The sequence below is a fragment of the Symphalangus syndactylus genome, chromosome 17 (assembly GCF_028878055.3).
Source record: "Symphalangus syndactylus isolate Jambi chromosome 17, NHGRI_mSymSyn1-v2.1_pri, whole genome shotgun sequence".
NCBI lineage: Eukaryota > Metazoa > Chordata > Mammalia > Primates > Hylobatidae > Symphalangus > Symphalangus syndactylus.
The window spans coordinates 46,916,454-46,942,659 of NC_072439.2; the positions used below are offsets into that span (position 1 = coordinate 46,916,454).

General features: G+C 33.3%; 1 protein-coding gene across 2 annotated transcripts in view; it reads left to right on the forward strand.

Moving 5' to 3' along the window:
• The window catches only part of ARID2 (AT-rich interaction domain 2), a 183,459-nt gene that overhangs the window by 77,799 nt on the left and 79,454 nt on the right, over window positions 1-26,206 (forward strand). For both annotated transcript variants that reach the window (XM_055251236.2, XM_055251237.2), the window contains exons 4-6: window positions 9,067-9,200; window positions 15,288-15,506; window positions 19,045-19,112. In XM_055251236.2, coding sequence (XP_055107211.2) covers window positions 9,067-9,200; window positions 15,288-15,506; window positions 19,045-19,112 — 421 coding nt within the window. The remainder of the gene's footprint in view (window positions 1-9,066; window positions 9,201-15,287; window positions 15,507-19,044; window positions 19,113-26,206) is intronic.

Consider the following 26,206-nt stretch of genomic DNA (forward strand, 5'->3'; position numbering starts at 1 on the left):
ATCTAATGTTATCACAGGAAAGTTAGTAAAGTTGGGGCTTTTGAGAAGTAAGGCATATAACTCTTCTCAAGATTGGCATCACTTATAAATACTCTTCAAGAGTACTTACACCACCAAGAAACACTGTGTGGTAAAAAAACAGTTTTTTTTCATGGTCAATTCATTATGTGATCATAGAAGTCATGAAGTAAATTTTGCTATATGTCAAAAACCTTGTTTACTACATTGAAATCATCTTGTAACACGTTTGGCATTGCCGACTTTCAACTTCTTTGCCACGTTGGTCTGCCTGTGAATGACATAATAAATGATTTTCACATGTCTAATCTTACCCCATAATCTTCCCTTCTTTTCCCCTTCCTTTTTCCTTCTCTTTTCCTGCTATCCTCTCCCCTCATTTTCTTTTCTTTTCCAATTAAAGCACCTGCTTATTCATTGTGGCTTCAAGTAGAATTAACATGTTTTTCTGAAAAGTCTTTTTTTCTAAAAAAAATTATTGGCCGGGCGCGGTGGCTCACGCTTGTAATCCTAGCACTTTGGGAGGCCGAGGCGGGCGGATCACAAGGTCAGGAGATCGAGACCACGGTGAAACCCCGTCTCTACTAAAAATACAAAAAAATTAGCCGGGCGTGGTGGCGGGCGCCTGTAGTCCCAGCTACTCGGAGAGGCTGAGACAGGAGAATGGCGTGAACCCGGGAGGCGGAGCTTGCAGTGAGCCGAGACTGCGCCACTGCACTCCAGCCTGGGTGACAGAGCGAGACTCCGTCTCCAAAAAAAAAAAAAAAAAAATTATTTGCTGATGAGAACATATCTTCCATGTTACAGCTTTCCTTTAATGACTCACTAAAAAGTAGTTCTTTGTGAATTTTGTTTTTGAAAGAGAATAGTAAACACCATAAGCTCAGACATGCTAGAAACATCTGTACTTGAATTCAGCTATATAGAAACCACCCACACAGTGTAATTTGCTCTAATCCTTGTTTCTTCAACTCTTCAGTAATGTTTTCTTATCATTTTCCAACAGTATTTTTTTTTTGCCATATCTTCCTTGTATTAATTTAGCCATTTTTATCATGAGAAAATGAAAACATTTTTCTTCAGTGATACAGAAGTTAGCTTCTGAAATGACTCTGGTAAGTAGTTATCAGTATCCTTGCTTGAAATAATATTTCGTTTTAAACTTTAACAAAGTACTTCAAATTCTGGATACTTAGTTGTAAGCATACTGCAAAGCATCAGGTAACAAAAAGTAAGCATTAACCTAGGACAAGGTTAATCATTGTGGGGGCATATAAATTTATAGTTTAGATCTTCTTTTGATAATATAGAAATCTTTTGGCTTACTTCTTTCATATCTGATTGCATTGTCATTGTTTTTATTTCATAGTATGGTTGACATAGGTTCAGGTGAGAAGGGTCTACTCTGCCACTTTATTGTTTAGTTTTGTTTGGATTATTCAATCTGGTTTCTTTGGAGGAATCTATTAAATTTAGTTGTCCTTTTTGTGAGAGATGGTTTAATTAAAGTTAGATAATACATCTTTAAGTTGACTTAGCCTAGACACACGCAGACATTAGTAAATAGAAAATAACGAATGAGTAAATGTTCCACTTGTCAAAAGCTAACAAATGAGTGAAGGTTCCTCTCTTATGCATTCCACTTTGTCTGAAATGGGATGAGTAACATATGGAGTGCCTGATATGTGAAGTGAGGGAGAGAGGAGGCAGTGTCAATGCATAAATTAAATGTCTTTCCCTATCGGAGTATCTTATGTGTGTGCCCCACTTTCAAGGACCTTTCTTCTACAGAAGCAAGTGCTGTAGCTGAAGTTGGCTTGTGAAGTCCTGAGAAGACCTGTACTGGAAAAAGGAGTTACATTGGAAATTCTCTGAATTGCACAACAAAAGAGTCATAGGAGAGATCCAAAAGTAGAAGTATTCTGAGATTCTTCATTAATTAAATTTTTTTTTCCAGCGAAGCATGGGGCTTCATTTTATTAAATTCCCTTTGGCATCCTTTGTTTACATAATATTATTTTTCTTCTTCGATCCACAGATGAGTTTGTCATGAAATTTTCAATATTGAACTGTCACTGGATTTCCACAATAAAATCTTATAGTCTTGGGTTGTGGTGGTTGTGTTTAATGAGTAAATTAGTTTTTCTAGTGTGTGCGTGTGTGTGTGGTCTTTTTTTAACTGCAACTTTTATGAAGTTTATCATAGTTTTACTGGATTACGATTTTCAGCATAGCTTCCAATCTTTTTCTGTAGTTGGAAACATTTTACATAGCAATGGAAATGTCTGTTCTTGGAAAGTTTGAAATAATTTTTTTGATGTTAAAAAAATTTTTAGATTGTGAAATATATCATGCACACACAAAAAAGCTTAATACATCATCTAACCCCCCACCTCCAAAATATTTAACCTTACTAATACCTTTGAAGCCTCTGTAGAATGGCAGACTTTAGCTTGTCCTCTAGGTGATAATCATTATGTTGCTTTTCTTCATCATTTACTACATACTTGTCTGTTGCTACAAATATATTCGATTTTTTGCATGCTTATGATCTTCATATAAGTGGAATTATAATGTATTCTTCTGAAATGATTTTTTTTTACTTACCATTTTGTTGTTGATGACTGTTTGTATGGGTCCATGTCAAATTTGTTAATTTTTACTGCCATATAGTATTTTATTGCCTCAATATGCCACAGTGTTTTTATCTATGCTTTCCTTTATGGATGTTTGTGTTGTTTCCAGTTGCTTTTATTTTAGGGTGTATGCCTGAGAGTGGATTTGCTGCATCATAGGATAGTCTTTATTTTCTCCTTTTTTCTATGTATTTATATTTGCTGTCATTTTTATTTCCCTATGGTGATTTTGAAAGTAATGATCCTGATTTTAATTTTTGTGTTAAGCACTTGAAAAAAATTAGAAACACACCTTAATATTATTAACCATGAGAATAAACCTTTTGTTCAGTCTTCCTGTACAAGTAACATACAGAGTAGAGCTTTAATTCTTACTACTTTTCTTTTCCCATTTATGTGGAAAAGTTCTTGAAAATTCAGATGAGGAGTATTGTTTTCAAATTATTTTAATAGTTTTACATCTTTATATTCTTAATTACCAATCACAATTGCTTTCTCTTGTGTATATATAATAGTTTACTATTGAGACTAATATCTGAGTTTACTTTCTGTGCCTGTTATTAGTCATCTGTATTGCTACTTAACCATTCCGACATTTTAAAAAATTTTGCAGCTTTATTGAGGTATAATTGACAAATAAAATTGTGTGATTTTAAGGTGTACAACATGATGGTTTGGTATACATGTTTTGTGAAATGATTACCACAGTGAAGTTAGTTAACACATCTATCACCTTACCTAGTTACCCCTTTTTGTTTTGTGGTGAGAATATTTAAGCAAATTTCAAATAAAGTATACAATTCAGTATTGTTATCTAAAATCCCCATCCTGTATATTAGGTCTTCTGAACTTATTCATACTGTAGCTGAATGTTTGTACCCATTGACCAACATCTCCCTTTTTCCCCTACCACTTTCCCCCTTGGTAATCACCATTCTTTTCTGTGTTTCTAACCATTTCTTAATTTTGATTCATCTATCAGACTATTTATTTGTTTGTTTGTTTTTGTCTAGAGAGCTATGTGACTTTATTCTTTCTGAGTCTGCATATCTGAAAATGAATTTCTGTTGTCTTAGGTGAGAAACATCATCGGGTAGGAAACTCCTGTGAAATAACCTTTCTTCTCAAACTCTGATATTTGTTCATTATCTTCTGGCAGTTAATTTTTGGAGAGAAATCAGAGCCTGTTTCAAATGTTCTATGTAATTTTTTTTTTTTTTTTTTTTAGGTGGGGGCGGGATGGTGGTTCTGGATAGTTCTAAGAATCTTCTCTATTTTTGAAGCTTAAATCTTTGATCAAGATGTATCTGAGTATTTTTCTATTTTCTTTACATTTTGCCTGGTGACCCATGTACCTGGACACCCTAGCCCCAGGGAACTTTTTGATGTTTACATCCTTTCATGCCTTTCAGTTAAAGACATTCTTCCATTACATCAATGATTATTGCTTCTGTTTCATTTATTCCGGTCTCTCCTATAGGACTACCGGTTTTAAAATTTTTCCTTTCTGTGTTTGAGCTTTTATTTATCATACATATCTTTCATTTTTGTCCAGCACTTATTTCCATTAGTTTATTTCCTTTCCGTATAGAAAAGTTTCTCAGGCTTACTTTGTACATTACCGATGTGATCTACATTGTCAAATTTACTCTTTAATGCTCTCTTGTATCTCTCTGTTTTTCTCTCTCTTTTGGAAATCCTGGCAGAGAAACTTTATTATTTTTATTGTTTCCAAGCTACTGTACTTGATTTTTTTGCCTAGTGTTTTCATCTTGAAGTTATCACATCAGTGTCCTGTCACTGGATGACACCAGTCATTCTGTGCTGGTGCTTCTCATAGTTGCTTCACATCCCCTTGGTCTTTGGACTCATTTTGACAAAGAAGTTACAAGTCAAAGTTTATAAAGGACCTTGCTTTCTTGGAAAACCAACTATTTCAACCCAACTTTCAATAAATCTTTTAAAAAATAGTTGTTACTCTCTGGGTCCCCTTTTGAGACACACTGTCACTTTCTGCAGCTCCTCAGGAGCTAAGGGAAATCCAAATTGAACTTGCCTTTTTAAGTGTTTGGGCCTAGGATCCACCAGACCATATTACTCTCTCAAGATGTGTTTTGCAAGTTGGCCTTGTGGATCCTTGAAGTTGCTTTAAATGTATCAGAATTTATAAAAGTTTTTAACTGAGAAATGATGCTAATATCTCTTTATTTTTCTCGCTAAAGTTTATTGTAATTGGATTTAAAGGGGAAAGTGAATATGAGTCCTTGCCCTATCATCTTTTTTTTGTAACATTTCAAAAGGTTTTGTTAATATGGAAGTGTTTCTGTTATACAGAGTTAATTTTTTTTCCTTGATCTAAGAATAGTCAAGAGTTTTCTTGATTGGTAGTGGTAGTGGTTATTGTTTCAGTTTATAAGTATTCTACCAAAATATTTACAGATGAGGTTATATGATTTCTGAGAATTGCTTTAAAAAAATCTGAGAGAGATTTGGTTGTCAAGATGGGTAACTGTGGTTGTGATAAAACAAGATTGACCATAAATTGGTATCTGTTGATAGATACTATTGTGCTAGTCTCTATACTTTTGCATATGGGTTTGGAATTTCGCATAAGAAAATGTTAGTTCTAATTTTACAAGAATTTGATTTCTTCTAAGAAAAAAATTTCTTGAATTGCATTGTGGTTAGAAAATGTGCCCTATATAACATATAATCTTAAATTTATTGTAGTTTGCTGTGCGAATTGATATATGATCAGTTTTAAAATTTCCATTAAGATTCTAAAAGGAAGTCATTATGTGTCCAGTATCATCTTGATGATGATATTCAAGTCTTCTGTAACCTAATTTATTTTTTTGTCTACTTAATCTGTCAGATATTGTAAGAGATACATTAAATTTCCCCACAGTCACTATAATAGTGCTCATATTATTTGATGCTGTTTTGAATGGACTCTTTTTTCCCCCATTGTATTGGTCACATTTAAGCTTTCTGGATTACAATATTTCACTAGTTTTGAGTTAAATATGTAATGTACTAGGCAGATTACTATAGGAGCTCAGCAAATACTTGTTTGAATAATATGTTAACTATTCAAAGTCATGTCATCGATTTTTGAGAAGAAAGATGTGCAGTCTAGCATTTGTAGTTTAATGGGTGAAAACAGTAGATCTGTTGATGTGTAAACTCAACGTCATGTTAGAGAATTAAATCAGAACACTTGCACTTTGAAATGTAACTTTGTGTTTTAGCTGTGTTCCCTGGTTTTTTTAATACTTTTTAGTTTTTAGAAGTATAACTGAAAAACCAAAAAAACCGACTTTGTGCTTATTTATTGAGAGGGTGCCAAAATCTTTTTGCATCTCAGTTGGAAATATTTAATAATGGCAGTGAGAACAAGTACTGGTCTTCAAGCCAGGGAAATAAAAATTTTAAAATCATAACTGCCTAAATCATAAATTTCTGGGGATTGGAATTGTGCAAAGAATCTGGAAGAATACTGTTAGACCATTACAAGGGACCAGAAATGATGTATTTTTAAAACCTAATGAAACTTTGAATTATATGGGTTTTGACGTATATAATAGTATATATGGTTTATTATGAGTATATAGTGTTGTCAGTTCACATCTCTTATGTTCCATTTTGGGTGTTCTGGGAATGACAAGTTCCTGTTTATAGCCTTTCTTTACTAACAGTGTTGTTTTCTCTCCCGGCTGTTATTAAAAATGTGTGTGTGTGTGTGTGTGTGTGTGTGTGTGTGTGTGTGTGTGTTTTGAGACGAAGTTTTGCCCTATCATCCAGGCAGTTGGAGTGCAGTGGCATAATCTTGGCTCACTGTAACCCCGGCCTCCCAGGTTCAAACAATTCTTGTACTTCAGCCACCTGAGTAGCTGGGATTACAGGCGTGCACCACCACGTCCAAGTAATTTTTGTATTTTTTAGTAGAGATGGCATTTTGCTATGTTGGCCAGGCTGGCCTCAAACTCTTGGCCTTAAGAGATACTCCCGCCTCACCTCCCAAAGTGCTGGGATTACAGGCATGAGCCACTGCACCCGCCCTAAAAAACATGTAAATTTTAAATCTACTGTACTAAATGATAACAGCTTATGAAGAGCATCCTAAACCTGTTATTTAATGGTCTTCATTGTTATTTTGATTAGATAACAATTATTTCACAAAGATTATTTATCTGTAGTCTGTTTTAACCATTCCACAATGAGTTCAAACAGTTCTGAAAGATTGTACTATCTAAAATACCTCTATGAATACTATTATCCAAGTGATTTTGTGTGACATATATTATCCTTCATTTGCAGAAAAGATGCCACATAAATTTTGAGCAGCTGTTTTTCCAGTTTACTTTTTATGTCTACATTTATATATTTTTTTCTTTCTGTGATACCTGCTTTAGCAATTTAAAAAGAATGGGCTTGATTCATTTACCTGCTTAAGTTCGTTGTGGGTTTATTCTAGAGAAGGACCGCCCCTTTTTAATCATCTTTTTGTTCTGTTTTATGTTCTTAGACTGTAAATTCTGTCTGCAAGGGACATACTCAGAGTCAGGTTGAAATGTGTACACTTGCCTACCATTTTCAATACTCAAGGATTATATCTGTGTATATGTCTCTGCTTCAGTATGTTTTATCTACAACTATAAAGAAAAATATTGGATTCATTATCAAGCTACCTGCTAGGAAAGAGTTTCTTGCTCAAATTAGGCTTATGTGGGGAACTTGGAAGTAATGGAAAGGGACAGTTTAATTCTTTTCCAGGTTCAAGGATGTGAATTATTGTGCCTTGTAAAGCTGGAAGGGGAAAATGAGGAATGATAATGATTTTTCATGTCATTAGTTTTTATATTTATAAAATTATAGCTTCCATTCATCCCTCTTTGAAATTTAAGGTTTGGTACTAAAAATAATACTTCCAGGATAATCTTACATGTTCATTGATACCCACCTCCCCTACCTCAGCTGTCTTAAAAAAGCAGAGGGTAAGTAGCTGCCAAGCTTTTAAGTAGCTCCAAATGGACTTAGCACCTGCCTAGATCAGGAATGGTAGAAGGATTGATCTGTAAAATAATCACATGTAGAACTTTTCTTTGGTAAATGTAAGTTAGTATACATCAATCAGTTTAACTTCTTACCTATGAAGTATAGTAGCAGCTATGTTAGAATACAGTGTTGTGTTTGACATGGTTTCCACCAGTTGTTTCCCTGTTTTAAAATCATATCTTACTTGGGAATCTTACTATAAACTGGTAGATGATGAGGTATTATGAATTTGAAAATTCAACCCTAGTTAATATTAAGATTGATTATACTCAATAATGGTGATACAGTGGGGGGATACACTGTCTTATAAATTGGTCAAAATGTATTAGGCATACTACTTTTGGATTGCAGTTTGGCTATATTGATGTTTAAAATGAGCATACCTTTCTAATATCAAGAGAAAATATTCAAACAAGTGTACAGATTAAGTTTATTACCAAAAAACAAAACTGAAAATACCCTAAATGTATTGCTAGAGAACTATTTAAATTTATAATGTATCAATAGGATCAAATGCTGTATAGCTGTTACAAAAGAATGAGGTAGTGCAGTATGTATTGGTATATTTAGACCTCTAAAATATATTATTAAATAAAAATATTCTCAGAAAATATACTCAGGTTTGCACATGAACCTGTTGTTATGGCTGATAAGTGAATTTGTAGAGGTCAAGGGTTACAGAATCTTCTGATTTTCACATGGTTTTTATAATGACCATATATAATTTTTACAAATAAATAAAGGTACTATTCATCTACATGTAGTTGTCATCTGATATTCTCTATTTTTATATTGTTATTTGAATAGTGGTATGGTCTTTTCTGAAAATATAGAAATACTTTTAGAACCATTGCAATGAGGCTGGGCGCGGTGGCTCATGCCTGTAAGTAATCCCAGCACTTTGGGAGGCCGAGGCGGGCGGATCATGAGGCCAGGAGATTGAGACCATCCTAGCTAACACGGTGAAACCCCGTCTCTACGAAAAATACAAAAAATTAGCCGGGCATGGTGGCAGTCGCCTGTAGTCCCAGCTACCCGGGAGGCTGAGGCAGGAGAATGGTGTGAACCCAGGAGGCGGAGCTTGCGGTGAGCCGAGATCGCACCACTGCACTCCAGCCTGGGCGACAGAGCAAGAGTCCGTCTCAAAAAAAAAAAAAAAAAACCATTGCATTGAGTTTATCTGCGGTTTGTCTTACTCTAAACTGGAGTTACTGTTCTAATATAAGAGGTTTATGGTATTTTTCTTAATTTTTTTAGATTATTGTTTAGAAAAGGGAAACAAATATGTGGTGAGAGTTAAAAATAAGATATAAATTTATTTTTAAATGTTTGCTCTGCTGTTTTTCTGTTTCAGTTACCTAGAAAAGTACGAGAAAGTTCATCATTTTGGGGAGGATGATGATGAGGTACCACCAGGCAATCCAAAGCCACAGCTTCCTATTGGTGCAATTCCATCTTCCTACAATTACCAGCAACACAGTGTGTCGGGTAAATATCACTGCAAATTAACAGGATATAGGTCCGCAGTTTTGAATTAGGAAAATAGACATCATCCAGTGAGTTAGTCCCTTCCTTTGCACATGAGAACACTTAAGGCCTTAAGGTAATGCAGCTTTCAAAGATTGACATCTAATTGGTATCAGAGCCCTTTCTCTCACAGGTTACCTGAGAATTTTAGTTGCAGGAATTTTTAGTTATAAAACACTTTCACTTCCAAGTAATGATTTTTCCTTATTGCTCTGACTAATGATCAGTTTATCCTAAATAGTCACTAAAATAAGAAGAGGAAGATCCTGTTAGGATTCAGGAGACCAAGAATTTTCTTATAGAGTCTATTAGATTTTCTAACATTAATGGGATTTCCAGCATCAGAATTCTCAGAAATGTTTCTGATTATTCTATATTCCTTCCATGGTACCAGGAAGATTTTTTTTTCACTTGTCATTCTTGTAATGGATATAGAGGAATCCACAGTTTGAAAAGAGCTGGACTCAAATTGGAAAAAAACCAACCTGAGTGTTGATACTCTTGAGTGGAGTAGACAGGGGCTCCAGTTTTCAGTGGCTCTGGAGGTCAGGACTGTGATGACTAGGAAGAGAGGTCTAAGGCGATACACATCTTTGTTTTTCCACTCACTAACATTTGGCTAAAAGAAAAAGAAGAGATACTTGTTTTTCAAGCTATGTTCTTTATAAAAATTATAATTATTCTAAATATTTATTATTATTATTATTTACTGGTACTAGTTCTATACTCTTACAGGTTATCTTTAGATTTATACTGTCTCATTTGTGGACTATCATCAGTATCATCAACTTTTTTTTTCGTATTATCTATTTTCAAAGTTTCTTAAAAGTTGAATTTGACTTCGTATTTCTCCCCTAATCAGTAATGGCTGAAGAAATAGAATCTTCTTTTAGAATCTGCGATCTCCATTAGAAGAGGCTTCATCTGATGCTTTTGTATAATTGGGGTAGGGGTGAAGCAGGGAGTGCCAACCAAATCTAGCTTTGTTTTTAATGAATAGTTTTTACTGCAAGAACCAAGAGTAAAGGAGAATATTTTAAGTCACCTTTAGAAATGCTTGCTAGTAGTTTATGCTGATAAGATAAAATGGGGTGACTTGTTAGATGATGTGCTCCTTGTTTCTAAAAAGAGCTAATGACCATTATCTAATTCAAGGACGTTAAAAAAGATACTCCTACATCGAATGAGATGTAGTAATGTACTAATGACCTTTAAAGATCATTTTAAACTTACAACTCTGCGTGATCCCTGTATTACAGTAACAGCAGAGCTATTAATCCTTGTAAATTTAAATAGACTTTGGTGTCTGCTACTACTGTTCCCACTTTTCTATGTTTGGTCTTGTTTAAAATAGATTTTTTTCCTAAATCTGTTTTTTCCCATTTTCTATTGATCTGCTTTAAGAAAGATCATGTGAAATATTTTTGGTATTTCGGAAGCCTACAATGAAACTTACTGATAGAGCTACACAGGTTAAAGGAATGATAGAATTGCTTAACCTGTTGTTGTAACAACCCTTTTCTGATATGCTATTATATGTCTGATTTGTTTTAAGAGAATCTGAACAGTTACGTTTTATATGTAACATGTGTAATGAAGTCAGGATTGGAGACTCATGAAGAGGAAGAAACTGGGAACTGATGGGGAACATTAGATTACAGAATATCTAATTCAAACTGAGAAGGGTTAGAATTTCAGGGCAGCATTTATACTTTATATTTTTCTAGAAAGAGCCATAGCAACATCATGACAGTATTCTAAAAATTGACATGATTATCAATATATAAAGCAAATAAGTCATTAATTTTTCTTTTAATGTGTTATTAAGGGAAATAGAATAAGCTCTGTGTGTGTGTGCACGCATGTGTTCTAAAAAAAAAAAAAACCAGCAAAATGAAATTATCTAATGTTGGATTGAGAGTATTTAAAGAAATTTATTTAGAACTTTGAGAAGATTTGTGTTTACATCTTTGATCATACAGCCTTATTTCCCTTGTAGCTTTGGATAAATGTATTTATCCAGAGATACTTTTATTGTTGACATTAAGAAAAGCTGTTCTAAAATATTTTGAATGGTAGTATAATAAATTTCAGTGGACAGTAGTGCTAGAATATAGAACATCGTACACTGATAGAATGTGGGCCTGAATTTGCCTTTGAGGATATTGACCACTTTTGGCCAATAACTTTAAATGGCAAAAAAGATATTGTGGGTTTTGCTTTAAGCTTTAAGATTCTTCAACATTGGCATCAGTACATGGTGGTTTTTATCATTCATTTGCATAGGTTTTCATACTGTTTTTGACATTACATACCTAATACTTCAGTTTCCTCCTTTCTCTGTTTTTTTTCCTTGGTATTGATTGGATACAATCATTTCTGCAGAATTATTAGGTGGATTATTATTATTATTCTTATGATTTAATCCAACTCAATCATTTTAATAAAGTGAAGCCAAGTACCCGGTCCATTTGCCTTTTTGGTACTTAAATTTTGGGTTTCATGCAGGAAGATATAAAAATTTTTTATTAGCTATATTTGAGTAAAGATTTTCTTTAAGCATTACATATTCTAACAAGACATTTGGACTACAACAATCACTGCCAATATAGATGTACAGAATATATTGTAGAATTTCTACAGTGTACATAAACAGCACTCCAGGAACAACTCTCCCTTTCTTCTAAATTGAAAACAAAGAGAAGTGACTGCCTAAGATTAAATTTGTCAGTAGTGACCCACTTGTATAAACTTTGAATCAAGAATGTTGAAAATATGGACAGGCACGGTGGCTCACACCTGTAATTCCAGCACTTTGAGAGACCAAGGCTGGTGAATCACCTGAGGTCAGGAGTTTGAGACCAGCCTGGCCAACATAGTGAAACCCTGTTTCTACTAAAAATACAAAAATTAGCTGGGTGTGGTGTCACACGCCTGTAATCCCAGCTACTCAGGAGGCTGAGGCAGGAGAATTGCTTGAACCCAGGAGGCAGAGGTTGTAGTGAGCCGAAATCCACAGCACTCCAGTAGCCTAGGTGACAGCAAAACTCTATCTCAAAAACAATAATAAACTTCCCACCTCATTCCAGTTATAAAATTATAGCTCTCAACCATATCTCCTTGAGGGAATGAAAGGAGGATCTTAAAATTTTATAAGCATTTTCTCCTACATAATTCTCTTAGGAATCTTTACCAAGGAATTTTTAATTCGCCAAATGATTATAATAAATTGGTGCTTTCACTGTTATCTGAACTCCCAAATGAAGCAGACTTTGCTATTCATGTATGCAGTCTCCTATCAAATGAAAGCAAGCATGTCATGCAACTTGAAAAAGATCCCAAAATCACCACTTTACTACTAAATGTTTAAATATAATTAAAGGATATTTCATAATTGTTATGTTTATCTTACTCTAATTGAAGATGTCTTTGACAGAGTCATTCTGCTAAGGATGTATTGAATGGAGTATCTGTCATTTTACAGTAGGAAATAGCACAATTCTAAGATCATATTGAAAACATAAACTTTAGGACTGTGACAGATAAGGAATACGGGTTCCACATTTTTTTCTGTTCAGATTTACCTGAAAGCTATGTGGAATGTAAAAATGTAAATTAATTATTGCTAAGACTTGGCTTATTATCAGTCCAGTTTGAAGTATAGAATATAAAAATCTGCTCCTATATTCATAGAAGTTTCATTACTTTTTTCCAGATACTTATTGTATGTTACTTATGAGAAATTTCATTTATAAGGATTATCAAAAATGAACAATATATTCTTATTGTCCAGCTTTAAATAGTGTAAAGAATCTGTGTCATAGCCATTAATAAGTATGTTGTGGAATTTCTTCATTATGTTGGAGACACTTCTAGAATAGTTTAGAATTGAAGAGTTGTGTCTCTTCAACTGTCTGCATTTGGAAATGAAATTCCTTACTTATAATTTTCTTCTGTGGTATGTTGTGACAGTAGATTTCTACTTGCATCCTACTTAAAGAGATTATGTGTGTGTTTTTTTAACTTTTAAAAATATGCAGATATTTCTGAAATATTCTTTTGTTATTGTTGTTAAGAGACAGGTCTCACTTGGTCGCCCAGGCTGGAGTGCAGTGACTTAACCATAGCTCACTGGAACCTTGACCTCCTGGGCTCAAGCAGTCCTCCCAGCTCAGCCTCCCAAACAGCTAGGATTACACCACCACAACTAGCTAATTGTTAAATTTTTGGTAGAGACAGCATCTCATTATATTGCCCAGGCTGGTCTTGAACTCCTGGCCTCATGTGATCTTCCTGCCTCAGGCTCCCAAAGTGTTGGGATTATAGGCATGAGCCACCATGCCCAGCCTGAAATATTCTTCAACGTTTAAATTTTAGTTTTTTGCCTTTTCCCTTAAACTTGTTACAGCTTTATTTGAAAAAAATGTACTTGTGATATTTGTCTCAGGACATAGTTGCCAAGGTCTAAACTGCCCCAGTTAGGATTCGGTTATTTCTAAAAATACAACATTTTTTATATATGTGAATTATGATTATATAGTATCTTAGTGTTCTGTAAGCCCATTTTATCCCATCTTCAAAGTTTTGTAAATGTTTTAAATTAATTCCCCTGTGGAAAATCTTAGTTGCTTTGGTTTAGGCACAAAAGCATGAACCATAAAAGTAAATATTTATAACTCAGACTTCATCAAAATTAAAATTTCTGTTTAAAGACACTTAAGAAAATGAAAATATAAGCCACTAACAGGGAGAAAATATGTGCAAAGCAAATGTGAAACAAAGGACTCATTTAGAGTGTTTAGAACTGATAATATTAAGTGCTGGCCAGGATGGAGAGCAATAGGAACTCTGTATATTGCTGATGGAAATGCAAGATGTTACAGCCACTTTGGAAAACAGTTTCACAGTTTCTTACAAAGTTAAGGATATACTTATGTGTGACCCAGCAATCCCACTTCTAGGTATTTATGCTAGAGAAATGAAAAAAATATGTCCCAACAAAATCCTGTCTATGTTTATAGGGAGATTTATTAGTACTCACCAATAATTGGAAACAATCTAAACGTCCCTCAACTAGGGAATGGATAAACAAACTGTGTTTAAAAAGGTATGGACTACTGATGCACATATCAGCATGGATATGAATCTCAAGAGCATTTTGCTAAATAAAGGAAACTAGACAATGAAAGACTATATTGTGTGATTCCACTTATTTGGCATTTTGAAATAAAATGATAGGAAAGTAAATTTGATTTGTAGTACCTAGTGGTAGGGGATGGAATTGAGCATGAGAAACTTTTTGTAGTGATAGAAATACTCTATATCTTGACTGTGATGATTAAAACTATACATCTGTCAAAACTTAGAATTGTAGAACTAAAGTTAGCATGGGTTCTACTATGTTAATGATATTGCAGTAATTTGGAACAAGTCCATTGAATTGCAGTAGTAAAAAGTGTAGATTAGTTTGGGCGCAGGGCTCATGCACGTAATGCAGCACTTTGGGAGGCCGCAGCAGGAGAATTGCATAAACTCAGTAGATTGAGACCAGCCCGGGCAACATAGGGAGACCTCTCTCTACTAAAAATAAAATTAGTTGGGCATAGTGGAGCCTTCCTGTAGTCCTAGCTACTCAGGAGGCTGAGGTGGGAGGATCACTTGAGTCTGGGAGATTGAGGCTGCAGTGAGCTGTGAAAGCGACATTGCACTCCATCCTGGGCAGCAGAGCCAGATATGTCTCAGAAAATAAAAAAAAGTGCAGCTAGGTCAATTAAAATACTGATTCAAAAATATTTTGGCAATGATGGCCAAATGGTATGTACATTTTGGTATTTTAATACCTTTTCAAGAATGTAATTTTAATTAGTAAACCTAGGAAGTTTTAAAAGTTGAACGTTTTGAACCTATAATCAGTTTATGTTTTTTAATATATATTTATATTATATTTTATATCTATATATATTTAAAGCTGTGTTCTGTATTCAAGGGATATTCACCATAAAGGTATCTGATCTTTGATATACTTAAGGTATTTTTTTTCTTTGTTAGATTATCTGCGTCAAAGTTATGGGCTGTCTATGGACTTCAATTCGCCAAATGATTATAATAAATTGGTGCTTTCACTGTTATCTGGACTCCCAAATGAAGTGGACTTTGCTATTAACGTATGCACTCTCCTATCAAATGAAAGCAAGCATGTCATGCAACTTGAAAAAGATCCTAAAATCATCACTTTACTACTTGCTAATGCCGGGGTGTTTGACGACAGTAAGTTTTAAACTGAATGTATTATATAATTCTTCTGTAAAAGTTTTTTTTTTTTAAGGTTTTTAAGGAGAAAGTACTTTTTTGTTTGTCAACATAATAGCATTCTTTATTTTCTGTTTTTATATTATGCATTATTTAAGATAATGAATGTTTGGGAGGTTTTAACCTTAAATATTTGAATAGTAATTTTGTCTCAGTGTTTTTGAAGTAAAAGTCCTGGTTTTTAAGTTGGAGTAATATATAGGTTTCCTGAGTTGAGACGATTGCTTGCTACAAGATTTTGACAAAGAAAACTAGGATCTGGAAAAAATTGTTTTCTGAAATCTGTTTCTGCTAATGTGTGGCTATAATTTTTAACTAAAACATTTTAGGTCAATGCATTTGAAAATTTGCCTTCTAAATCATCAAAGTAAGGCTTATCGAAGGCTTCATATCATTTTTACTTGTAGGGTTTGCTAGTTGTGGGTTTTGATAAATCAAATTCCTCATCTCTTCTGAAATTATCTCTCATTAAGGCTGGATTACCACACAGATCAAATTACTCAGTTTTCTCTTGCAGTTTAATAAAGATTTAGAAATAATATTTTGAAATCTTTCACTGCTCAGTTTTTCTTTTGTAAAATATCTGTTAGCTGATGTTATTGGTATAAAGTTATTTCTTGCTTTCCGACTCTCCCCAACTCCAACCCCATTTTTTGCTAGAAGTATATCCTATTCAAGTATAAGGTATTGACATACATTGAAAGTATTTTATCTTTTAGGAAATTATATATATAGCACAGTAGTAGAGTCTTTGAGAGAACTTGTTATAACATTTTATGACTTTTTGTTTTTATCTTTAAATAGTGAGATGTTTGCAAAAGAATTTTTCTGCAATTTGATTTGGGTCAAGTAGTGTTTTATTTGGGATTATTTAGGTAGGATTCTTTGAAATTTGGCACGTATTTTATATTGAAAATAATTTTGAAATTAAATAAAAGTAAAAATTAGTTTCTTAACTTGCCCAAAACTATTCTTGGTTACATGGATGGGGATGGGGGAAGAAAGATGGTTAGTTCTCGGTTTCTGTCATAATTTTAAAGATGTAAATTTGATGGCTTTTCACATCACTTTTATATTCTTTGATTTTCGTTATTCTATTTTGATCTTCCAAATACAACTTTCAGCATTTAATGTAGAATGGAGTTGAAAATTGTTTCACATTTTGTAGAAACCTTAAAATGAAGCCTTTGAAAAGAATGCATATTCTCAAACCAGAATAATTTTAAGTCTTAACATTTAATCATTGAATAGGATTACATGTAAATAATTTAAGTTGGGTATATGATAGAAGTAATCTTACCAGTTTGGGTGCTCTAAGACAAGACCTTGTTTAGACTGAATTTATCTTCATGCATTTTTCAGGCATTTTATTTGTTTAAAAGACTAAATTATTGTGTAGTATAATAATGCAAAACAGCATTAATTTAGCAAGTGCCATTTGGGTATAGTTTCTGTCATTCAAAGTCACAGAAAGTTTGGTTCCACAGTACATCGGGACTTTATGAAGACCTTATATTTAAAACAATAGTTTTATATGATAAAAATAATTCTCTTTGGAGTTTGAAGGTTATAGACATATTTTATTTGGTTAGACTTTGAGAGGCTTTGATTTGATTTTTAGGGCAAGAGATTTTAATTGAGAGAGAAATGTAGATGCCACTTCTTTTAGAAAGTAGAATATTTACATATTTTGTGTGTTTAAAGAAGTATAATAAAAATTCTATGTGACAAGAAATTTCATTTTTCAATTTTATGTTTCTGCCCTGTATTCTTTTCCCAGAGATGTTATTTGCTTGGTGGGTTTTTCGTTTGTTTTTTTGGTTTTTTTTTTTTTTAAGAGAGAATCTTTCTCTGTCCCCCAGGCTGGAATGTAGTGATGCAATCTTGGCTCACTGCAACCTCCGCCTCCAAGGTTCAAGCGATTCTCATGCCTTAGCCTCCCAAGTAGCTAGGACTACAGGTGAGCACCACCGCACCTGGCTCATTTTTATATTTTTAGTAGAGACAGGGTTTCCTCGTGTTGGCCAGGCTAGTCTCAAACTCCTGTCCTCAGGTGATCTGCCTGCCTCGGCCTCCCAGAGTGCTGGGATTACAGGTGTGAGCCACCATGCCCGGCCCCTTGGGAAGTTTTTTATAAGGATGTTTCAGGACAAAGAAAACTTTGTCTGTCTTTAGTGGTGTGTGGGCTTCATTTTGCTGGTTAAGCTGCTACTTATATATAAATTTGATATTTTATGAAATGCTTTTTGAGGTCACTGTAGTTAATTTGTTTATTCAAAACATTTACATCTGTTTTTATATTATTTCCTCACGACCCTAATGTCAGTAGTAAAATCATTAGTAAATATAATTTATGTTTAAAATGTTGCTATTTCTCACCCTTTTAAATATTTTGTAAGATGAAAATTCTTATTCTAGCCAGAGTACTTTACAAACTTTATTTTACTCAATTTTAACTAAATATTAGGTTCATACTTAAAAGGTAATAAGACTGCCAAGAGTCCATAAATCTCTTATGAGAGAAAACATACTCACTTGTTATGCTTGTCATAACACGTCCAATAAGGAAGCTTAAGATTTTGTTTTTTTAAAGATTAACGTTCATAACGACTAGTTTTTCTGTTAACAGTTGTCATTATATAATTTTCTTTTGGTGTCTAAAAGCAGTAACTTTCATTATGGAGCTAATGTGATAGTTGATAAAGGATTTACTTAATTTTTAAGGGGAAAAATATATTGTATCACAGCTTAGACATTTGAATCATACTGCTTTATAGTCTGATCCTGTATTGACAATTCGAGCTAGCAGCATAAAGGAGAAAAAATAATACAGGATGTACCTATCTATGTGCCTTAAGTTTTTTGGGGAAGTGAGGGCCACATGTGGATGAGAGACAGAGTGTTGTTAAGAAGAAGCTTACGAAAACAGATGGTTTGACTTTTCAAAAGTCATAAAGTTGTTGATAAGGCAACTTTATCGAGAAACACAAGCATGATGTAGGCCTGAGAATTTTCCTTAAAGGAGATTTACGGGAATTGTGGGAATTATTTCCATGGAATGCCTTGCTGTGTATGTTTTTTGAAGTGTGAATTATGCAAGTATTTCTGAAATTAATATGAGGATTTCAAATGATAACAACCTGGAAATTTAATAGCAATAACCTCAGTTTGCTTTTTTAGTATTTTTCTTCTGTATAAATGAAAGCCAATGTGGAGTAACTCTTAAGTACTCTTCACTTCTTTATTGTCTGTATAATTATTATAAAAAAGAGTCTATATTATTAATTTGTAGGAACACAAATTTTCTTTAAATCTAAAAACAATGTATTTCAAAAGAAATTATTGTGACTATCATTTACTGTAAAATAATTTTTAGTGCACAAGATATATTAAGATGTAGTTTTGTTGTTTTTCCAAGCCTACCTATTATTAAATAATTAATTGAAAGAATTTATTGCATTTTATTGAATGTACTATTTATTTATTTGTTTTTTAGCTTTAGGATCCTTTTCCACTGTGTTTGGAGAAGAATGGAAAGAGAAGACTGATAGAGACTTTGTTAAGGTAAATCATTTTAATTAAAATGTTGAATCATTGAGTTACATGTAGCTAAGCCAACAATAGATCAGTGGTTGCTTATTTAATATACATAATACTAGCTATACTTTTATCTTTACCTAATACATATGCCATACACGATTTTAAAGTTGTGATTGAGTTGAGTGAAAAATCTTTTAGAATACCCACGAACAGACATAAAATTTTCATTGATTTCCGTGAACAGTAACAACAATAGCAATAAACAACTGAATGACCCTCTTCTCAACTGGGATTCTGCGAATGGGTTTCAGGAAGTTTTCATTTTTATGTGTGTTCTGAAACTATGCAATTCAGAAAGGAATGAAGGGCCAGGTCTGCCATCAAATCCTCAAAAAGAATAGGTCTAAAAGATTATTAAGTGTCCATCTAGAGGAAAGTTTCTGGGAATATATTTCTGAAACAAAATGTAGTTGTGAATTTCAAGTGAGAAACTACAAAAAGACTTGAACAAATTGTTTTGTCACTTGTCTAACTTTGCTGGCTTTCAAGGAAATACAGGATGCTTCTTTTATTTACTCTCTAAGGGTACATTTTATAGTATTACTATTAATAGAACATTATTGTTTAAACACCTTTTCTTTAAAACTCATGAGATACATTCAAGTATGATTACTTTTCATTCTTGCTGCGACTTCAGCTAAAATTTCTAAATCTATCCACTTCGTTTCTTAAAAGTAGCTCTCTTGGGCTGGGTGTGGTGTCTCACACCTGTAATCCCAGCACTTTAGGAGGCTGAGGTGGGAAAATCGCTTGAAGCTAGGAGTTTAAGACAAGCCTGAGCAACAAAGCTAGACCCCATCCGTACAAAAACATGTATATATTTTTTACTTCATTATACAAAAATATTAAAGAATTAGCTGGGCATGGTTGTGTGCACCTGTAGTCCCAGCTACTAAGGAGGTTGAGGTGGGAGGATTGCTTGCTTGAGCCTGGGAATTTGAGGCTGCAGTGAGCTATAGTTGTGCCACTGCACTCTAGTCTGGGTGACAGAGCAAGACCCTGTCTCTAAAATCAACTGATAAATCAATAAAAATAAATAAAAAATAAAGTGATACCATGGTGTTTTAGGGAGCTACTTTATTTTTTATTTTCATTTATTTACTGGTGTTTGATTAATCACTTAAATATTAAAAATCAGTTGTAAAAATTTTGATATTGTCCAGACAAAATAGACTAAGTCACAGAACAAAAAGAGACAAAAAAGGTAATTACATAATGAAAAAAGGGATCAATACAGCAAAAGGATGTATGTAACAATCATATATGCACTCAACACTAGAGGCCCCAGATGTATAAAGCAAATATTAGTAGAGCTAAAAAGAGATAGACCCCAATACAATTATAGTTGGGGACTTTACTCACTTTCAGCATTGGGCACATCATCTAGATAGAAAATCAGTAAAGAAACATCAGACTTAATCTGCACTATAGACCAAATGGACCTAACAGACATTTATAGACTATTTTATCCAACAACTGCAGAATACACATTCTTCTCATCAGCACATGGAACAGTCTCTGGGATAGACCATATAGTATGCCACAATACAATCTCAATAAATGTTTAAAAATTGAAATAGTATCAAGTGTCTTCTTATATCACAATGGAATAAAAGTAGAAATCAATAATAAGAGGAACTTTGGAAATTGTACAGATGTTAATACAAGAAAATTAACATGCTCCTGAATGACTATTGGGGATGAAGGAAGAAGTTAAGAAGGAAATTTAAAATGGAAACACAACATGCCAAAATCCATTGGATACAGCAGAAGCAGTCCTAAGAGGGAAGCTTATAGCAATATATGCCTACATCAAAAATGTAGAAAGATTTCGAATAAACAACCTAATGATACACCTTAAGGAACTAGAAAAGCAAACCAAACCAAACCCAAAGTTAGTAGAGGAAGGAAATTATAAAGATCAGACCAGAAATAATTGAAATGGAGACTAAAAAGACAAAGGATCAACAAAACAAAAAGTTGTTTTTTGATAAGATAAACAAAATTGAGAAACCACTAGCTAGAATAGCCAAGAAAAAAGAGAGAAGACTCAAATAAAGTCAGAAACATGAAAGGAGACATTACAGCTGTTACTACAGAAATACAAAGGATCATTAGAGACTATGTTGAAGTATTATGCTAATGAATTGGAAAACCTAGAAAAAATGGATAAATACTTGGACACATACAACCCATCAAGATTGAACCAGGAAGAAATAGCCTCATCAGACCAATAAAGAGTAACAAGATTCAATCAGTAATAAAAAGTTTCTCAACGAAGAAAAGCCCAGGACCGGATGGCTTATGGCTGAATTCTTCCAAACTTAGAAAAAATAACCAACACCAGTTCTTCTCAAACTACTCCAAAAATCTGAAGGGAAGAAAACTCTCCTTAACTCATTCTTTGAGGCCAATACTACTCTGATACCAAAACCAAGCAAGTACACAACAGAAAAAGAAAACTGGAGATCAGTATCTGTGATGAACACAGATGCAAAAGTCCTCAACAGAATGCTAGCAAACCAAATCCAACAATGTATCAAAAAGACAGTGCACCATCATTAAGCTGGATTTATCCCAGGGATGTAAGGATGCAAATCAATAAATGTGATACATCACATCAACAGAATGAAGGACAAAAATATGATCATCTCAGTTGTAGATTTGTCATATGTGACTTTTATTGTCTTGAGGTATGTTTCTTCTATGCCTAATTTCTTGAAAGTTTTTATCAAGAAGAAATGTTAAATTTTATCAAATGCTTTTTTTTGCGTCTTTTGAGATAATCATCGTGCCAAATGGGGGAAAAACTGAAAGCTTTTCCTTGAAAAACTGAAATAAGATGAGGACACTCACTTTCACCACTCTCATTCAACATTGTACTGGAAGTCCTAGCCAAAGGAATCAAGCAAGAGAAAGGAATAAAACTTCAGTAAAGTTGCAGGATACATTTCTTAAAAAAAAGACATACGAATGGCCAAAATATATATGAAAAATTGCTCCACATCACTAATCATCAGGAAAATGTAAATGAGAACCACAATGAGATATCATCTCACCCCAGTTAGAATGGCTGTTGTCAGAAAGGCAGCAAAATAACAAATGCTGGTAATAATGTGGGCAAAAGGGAACTCATACACTGTTGATGGGAAAGTAAGTAATACAGCCATTATGGAAAACAGTATCCCACTACTGGGTATTTATCCAAAGGAGAGGAAATAGTATATCAAAGGAATACCTGTGCCCTCAGTGTTCATTGCAGCATTATTCGCAATAGCCAAGATATGAAATTGACCAAAGTATCCAGTAACAGGTGAATGAATAAAGTTATATATATATATATACATATATATATATATGTGTATATATATATATGTATATATATATATACATATATATAATGAAATACTATTCAGCCCTAAAAAGAATGAAAATGTGCTATTTGTAGCAACGTGGATGGAACTGGAGGTCATTATGTTCAATGAAATAACCTAGGCACAGAATGAGAAATATTTCATGTTCTCACTCGTATGTGGGAGCCAAACTTGTTGATATTTTAGAGGTAGAGTAGATTGGTGGTTACCAGAGGCTAAGAAGGGTGAGAGGGTGGTGTACAAAGAAAGTTTGGTTAATGGGTACAAATACCTAGTTAGATAGAAAGAATAAATAATAAATTCTAGTGTTTTATAGGACAGTAACATGACTATAGTTATCAATAGTTTATATTTAAAAATAGTAAGAAGAGAATATTTGAAATGCTTCCAACACAAAGAATGATAAATATATGAGGTGATGCATACCCCAAATACCATTATTTGATTATTACACATTGTATGCATGTATTAAAATATCACAGGTACTCCATAAGTACATACAGTTGTTATGTGTCCATAAAATTTGTTATTGAGCTATCTCGCAAATTTGTATTAAAAGAGAGTCACTTTAGGAAATAGTAACTGTTAAGTACAAGATTTTTCTAGTGGCATTTTACCTTTTCTTTATTGCTAGTCTTTATGTTTAACTAACAAAAACTGCTAATGATAAGCTTCAACTAATCAAAAACTTCATTCTTTAGCAGTCTATTTTAAGTATTATAAATTGTCTTTAATGCATCAAGATTTACTTGACAATTTTGGAGGACAAGTTAGGAGGATTGGCTGAGCCCAATAGTTCAAGACTAGCCTGGGCAACATAATGAGACCCTGTCTCTACAAAGAAAAAAAATAATTAGTTGGGCATCGTGGTGCATGATTGTAGTTCCAGCTACTTGGGAGGCTGAGGCAGGAGGATCACTTGAGCTCTGGAGTTAGAGACTGTAGTGAGTTATGATTGTACCACTGCACTCCACCATGGGTAACAGAGTGAGACCCTGTCTTTAAGGGAAAAAAAAAAAGACTTTCTGGAAACTTTCATGTACATCAGTATGATTTATTGAATTTTTTGTAGATTTTAGATGTTTAAATAGTTAGAAAATCCTTACAGGCTTGGTTTCTAAGTTATATTCCCACTAGGGCATTTTTCTTTTATAATGGAACTTTTTCTTTACCTAAGAAGAAATAAAATTAAAGAGTTATAGTTAGGCATTTAGCATCAATGGCTTATATAAAAATAATTTTATATTAAGTATTAGTTGTCATGTAGATTTGTTTTTCTATCATAAACATTTTTACTTGAATTAAAAGTTAATATAGACTATACATTAAACACTTTACATAGTTGTCTTTATCATTTTTCTGTTTACACAGTTTTTTTACAAAACAGTTCCACTGTAAAGTGTTTCAACAAATAAGAACCTGTAATGTCTCTTCAGAGATGTATACATGAATTTTATTTTAATGAGCTGGTAATATTTGAATTAATAGTTAAATAGTGGGAAAAGAGAGAGAGAAAAATGTTTTCCTGGTTTTACAGAGGTTAGTCTTTATTTTTTATTTATTTATTTTTCTTTGAGACAGTCTTACTCTTACCACCCAGGCAAGAGTCCAGTGGTGCCATTGTAGTTCATTGCAATGTCCTTGGTCCAAGGGATCCTCCTGCCTCAGGCTCCCAAGTAGCTAGGATTACAGACTCCTGCCACCATGCTTGGCTAACTTGTTTTTTATTTTTTTGTAGAGATAGAGTCTTGATATGTTCCTCAAGGTAGTCTCAAACTCCTGTTCTCAAGCAGTCCTCCTGCCTCGGCCTCCCAGAGTGCTGGGATTATAAGCATGAACCACCCTGTCTGCCCCCTTATAGAAGTAATTGATGCATGCTGTGGAAAAGCTAGAATTTACAGCTAAGGACAAATATTAAAACCATTATTAATCACACCCATTCAGAAATAAACACCATTAATGTCCTTATATACATCTATCGAGTCTTTTCTATGCATATTATTTAAAGCAAAAGTTTTATTCAGAATTTAATTTGTAACCCGTTCTTTTCACTTATTACAATGTTAGATTTTCTTCTTATCCTTAATGTTTAGTATTTTAATGGCTACTTCATTCATATTACACATATTTCATAATTCATGTAAATAATCCATATTTTCAGAAATTTAGATTGTTTCCATTTCTTCTTCTTATCAACCTACCTGGGATATACATACTCATATCCAGGCCCACAAGTATAAAAAATTTTTTTTCTTAAGTTAACTCCAAGACAAATTTGCAAGTCAAAGAGTATACTAAATCCTTCATAAGAAGTATACCATCTTAACTGAATTTTATGGTAAGGTTACACTTTTCATATTGTTATCCAGAATGAAGTTTGTAGCCCAAAATAGCTAGGCCTATTGCTACAGAAAATATTGTATAATTAGTTAAAATGTTTATGACATTTATCTGATAATATCTGATAAGAATTATCGGATTAATAGCTTTAAGTCACCTTATTTCAGAGAAAAAAATACTTGAACTAATTTATTTGGTAAAATATTTTGTACATTAATTCATTTATTTAAAAAGTATTTACTGAGTATTTTCTGTGTGCCAATACTTTTCCAGACACTGGGAAAATAAGGTCCCCCCTCTCAGCAAATTTCCATTCTATGATAGGAAAACAGACAATAAAGGTAAACAATGTTATTAGAGGCTTTTGCAAGTATTATGAAGAAAATAAAGCAAGACAATGTGATAGTTATAAGACATGTGAGTATATGGTAACGTTAGATAATATGACCAGAAAGGCTTCCCTCAGGAGGTAATATCTGATGATTTTTAGTAGGTTTGAATGGTATTAGGTGACCAGCACTGCAGAGGAAGAGTCTTTCTGACAGAGGGAATAGCAAATGCAAATATTCTGAGGTAAGAACAAATTTAGTTTGAGGTATAGAAAGTATGCTTATGTGCAGGACCATGGTAAACAAAAGGAAAAGTAGTAGCAGACAAATGTGCCTGTTTCAGCTGTGAATATGCAGTTAACAGAAAATTTTAATTAATGACAAAAGATATGTTAATCATGTTATTATATCTATTAAAACTAAGCTTCAGGATGCATTGACTTTGTAATTTAATATATTATCTTTTTTGGACTCCTGTAAGTACTTTTTAAATTATAACACATACTTAGTGTATATGTATAACACATACATAAGCATACACCTCAAGATGTGTTTATAAAGTGAATACACCCATGTAATCATTACCCAGATGAAGAATTAGAACATTATCAGCACCTCTGAAGTACGCATATTCATTCCCCCTTTCAGTCACTTCTTCATTCACTCCCTTATCTGTTAACCTTTCTTCCTTATTCTACTTCTCTTTTTTTCTTTTGTTCAACATCATGTTTGTGAAAGTTTCATGCATATCGTTGCAAGTATTTGTACTTCATTCATTTCTATTGTTGTATAATGTTACATTGCATGAATATGCAGCAATTTGTCTATTCTGCTGTAAAAAGCAATAAGGATTTAGTTATTTCTAGGTTGGACACATAATTTTGCTATCAAGGGTTTTATATATGTATTTTGGTAAATATATGCATGCATTTTTGTTGGGTAATTGACCTAGGAGTGTTAATTGGTAGGTTATAGGGTATGCATATCTGTATTCAGCTTTGGTAGATACTACCAA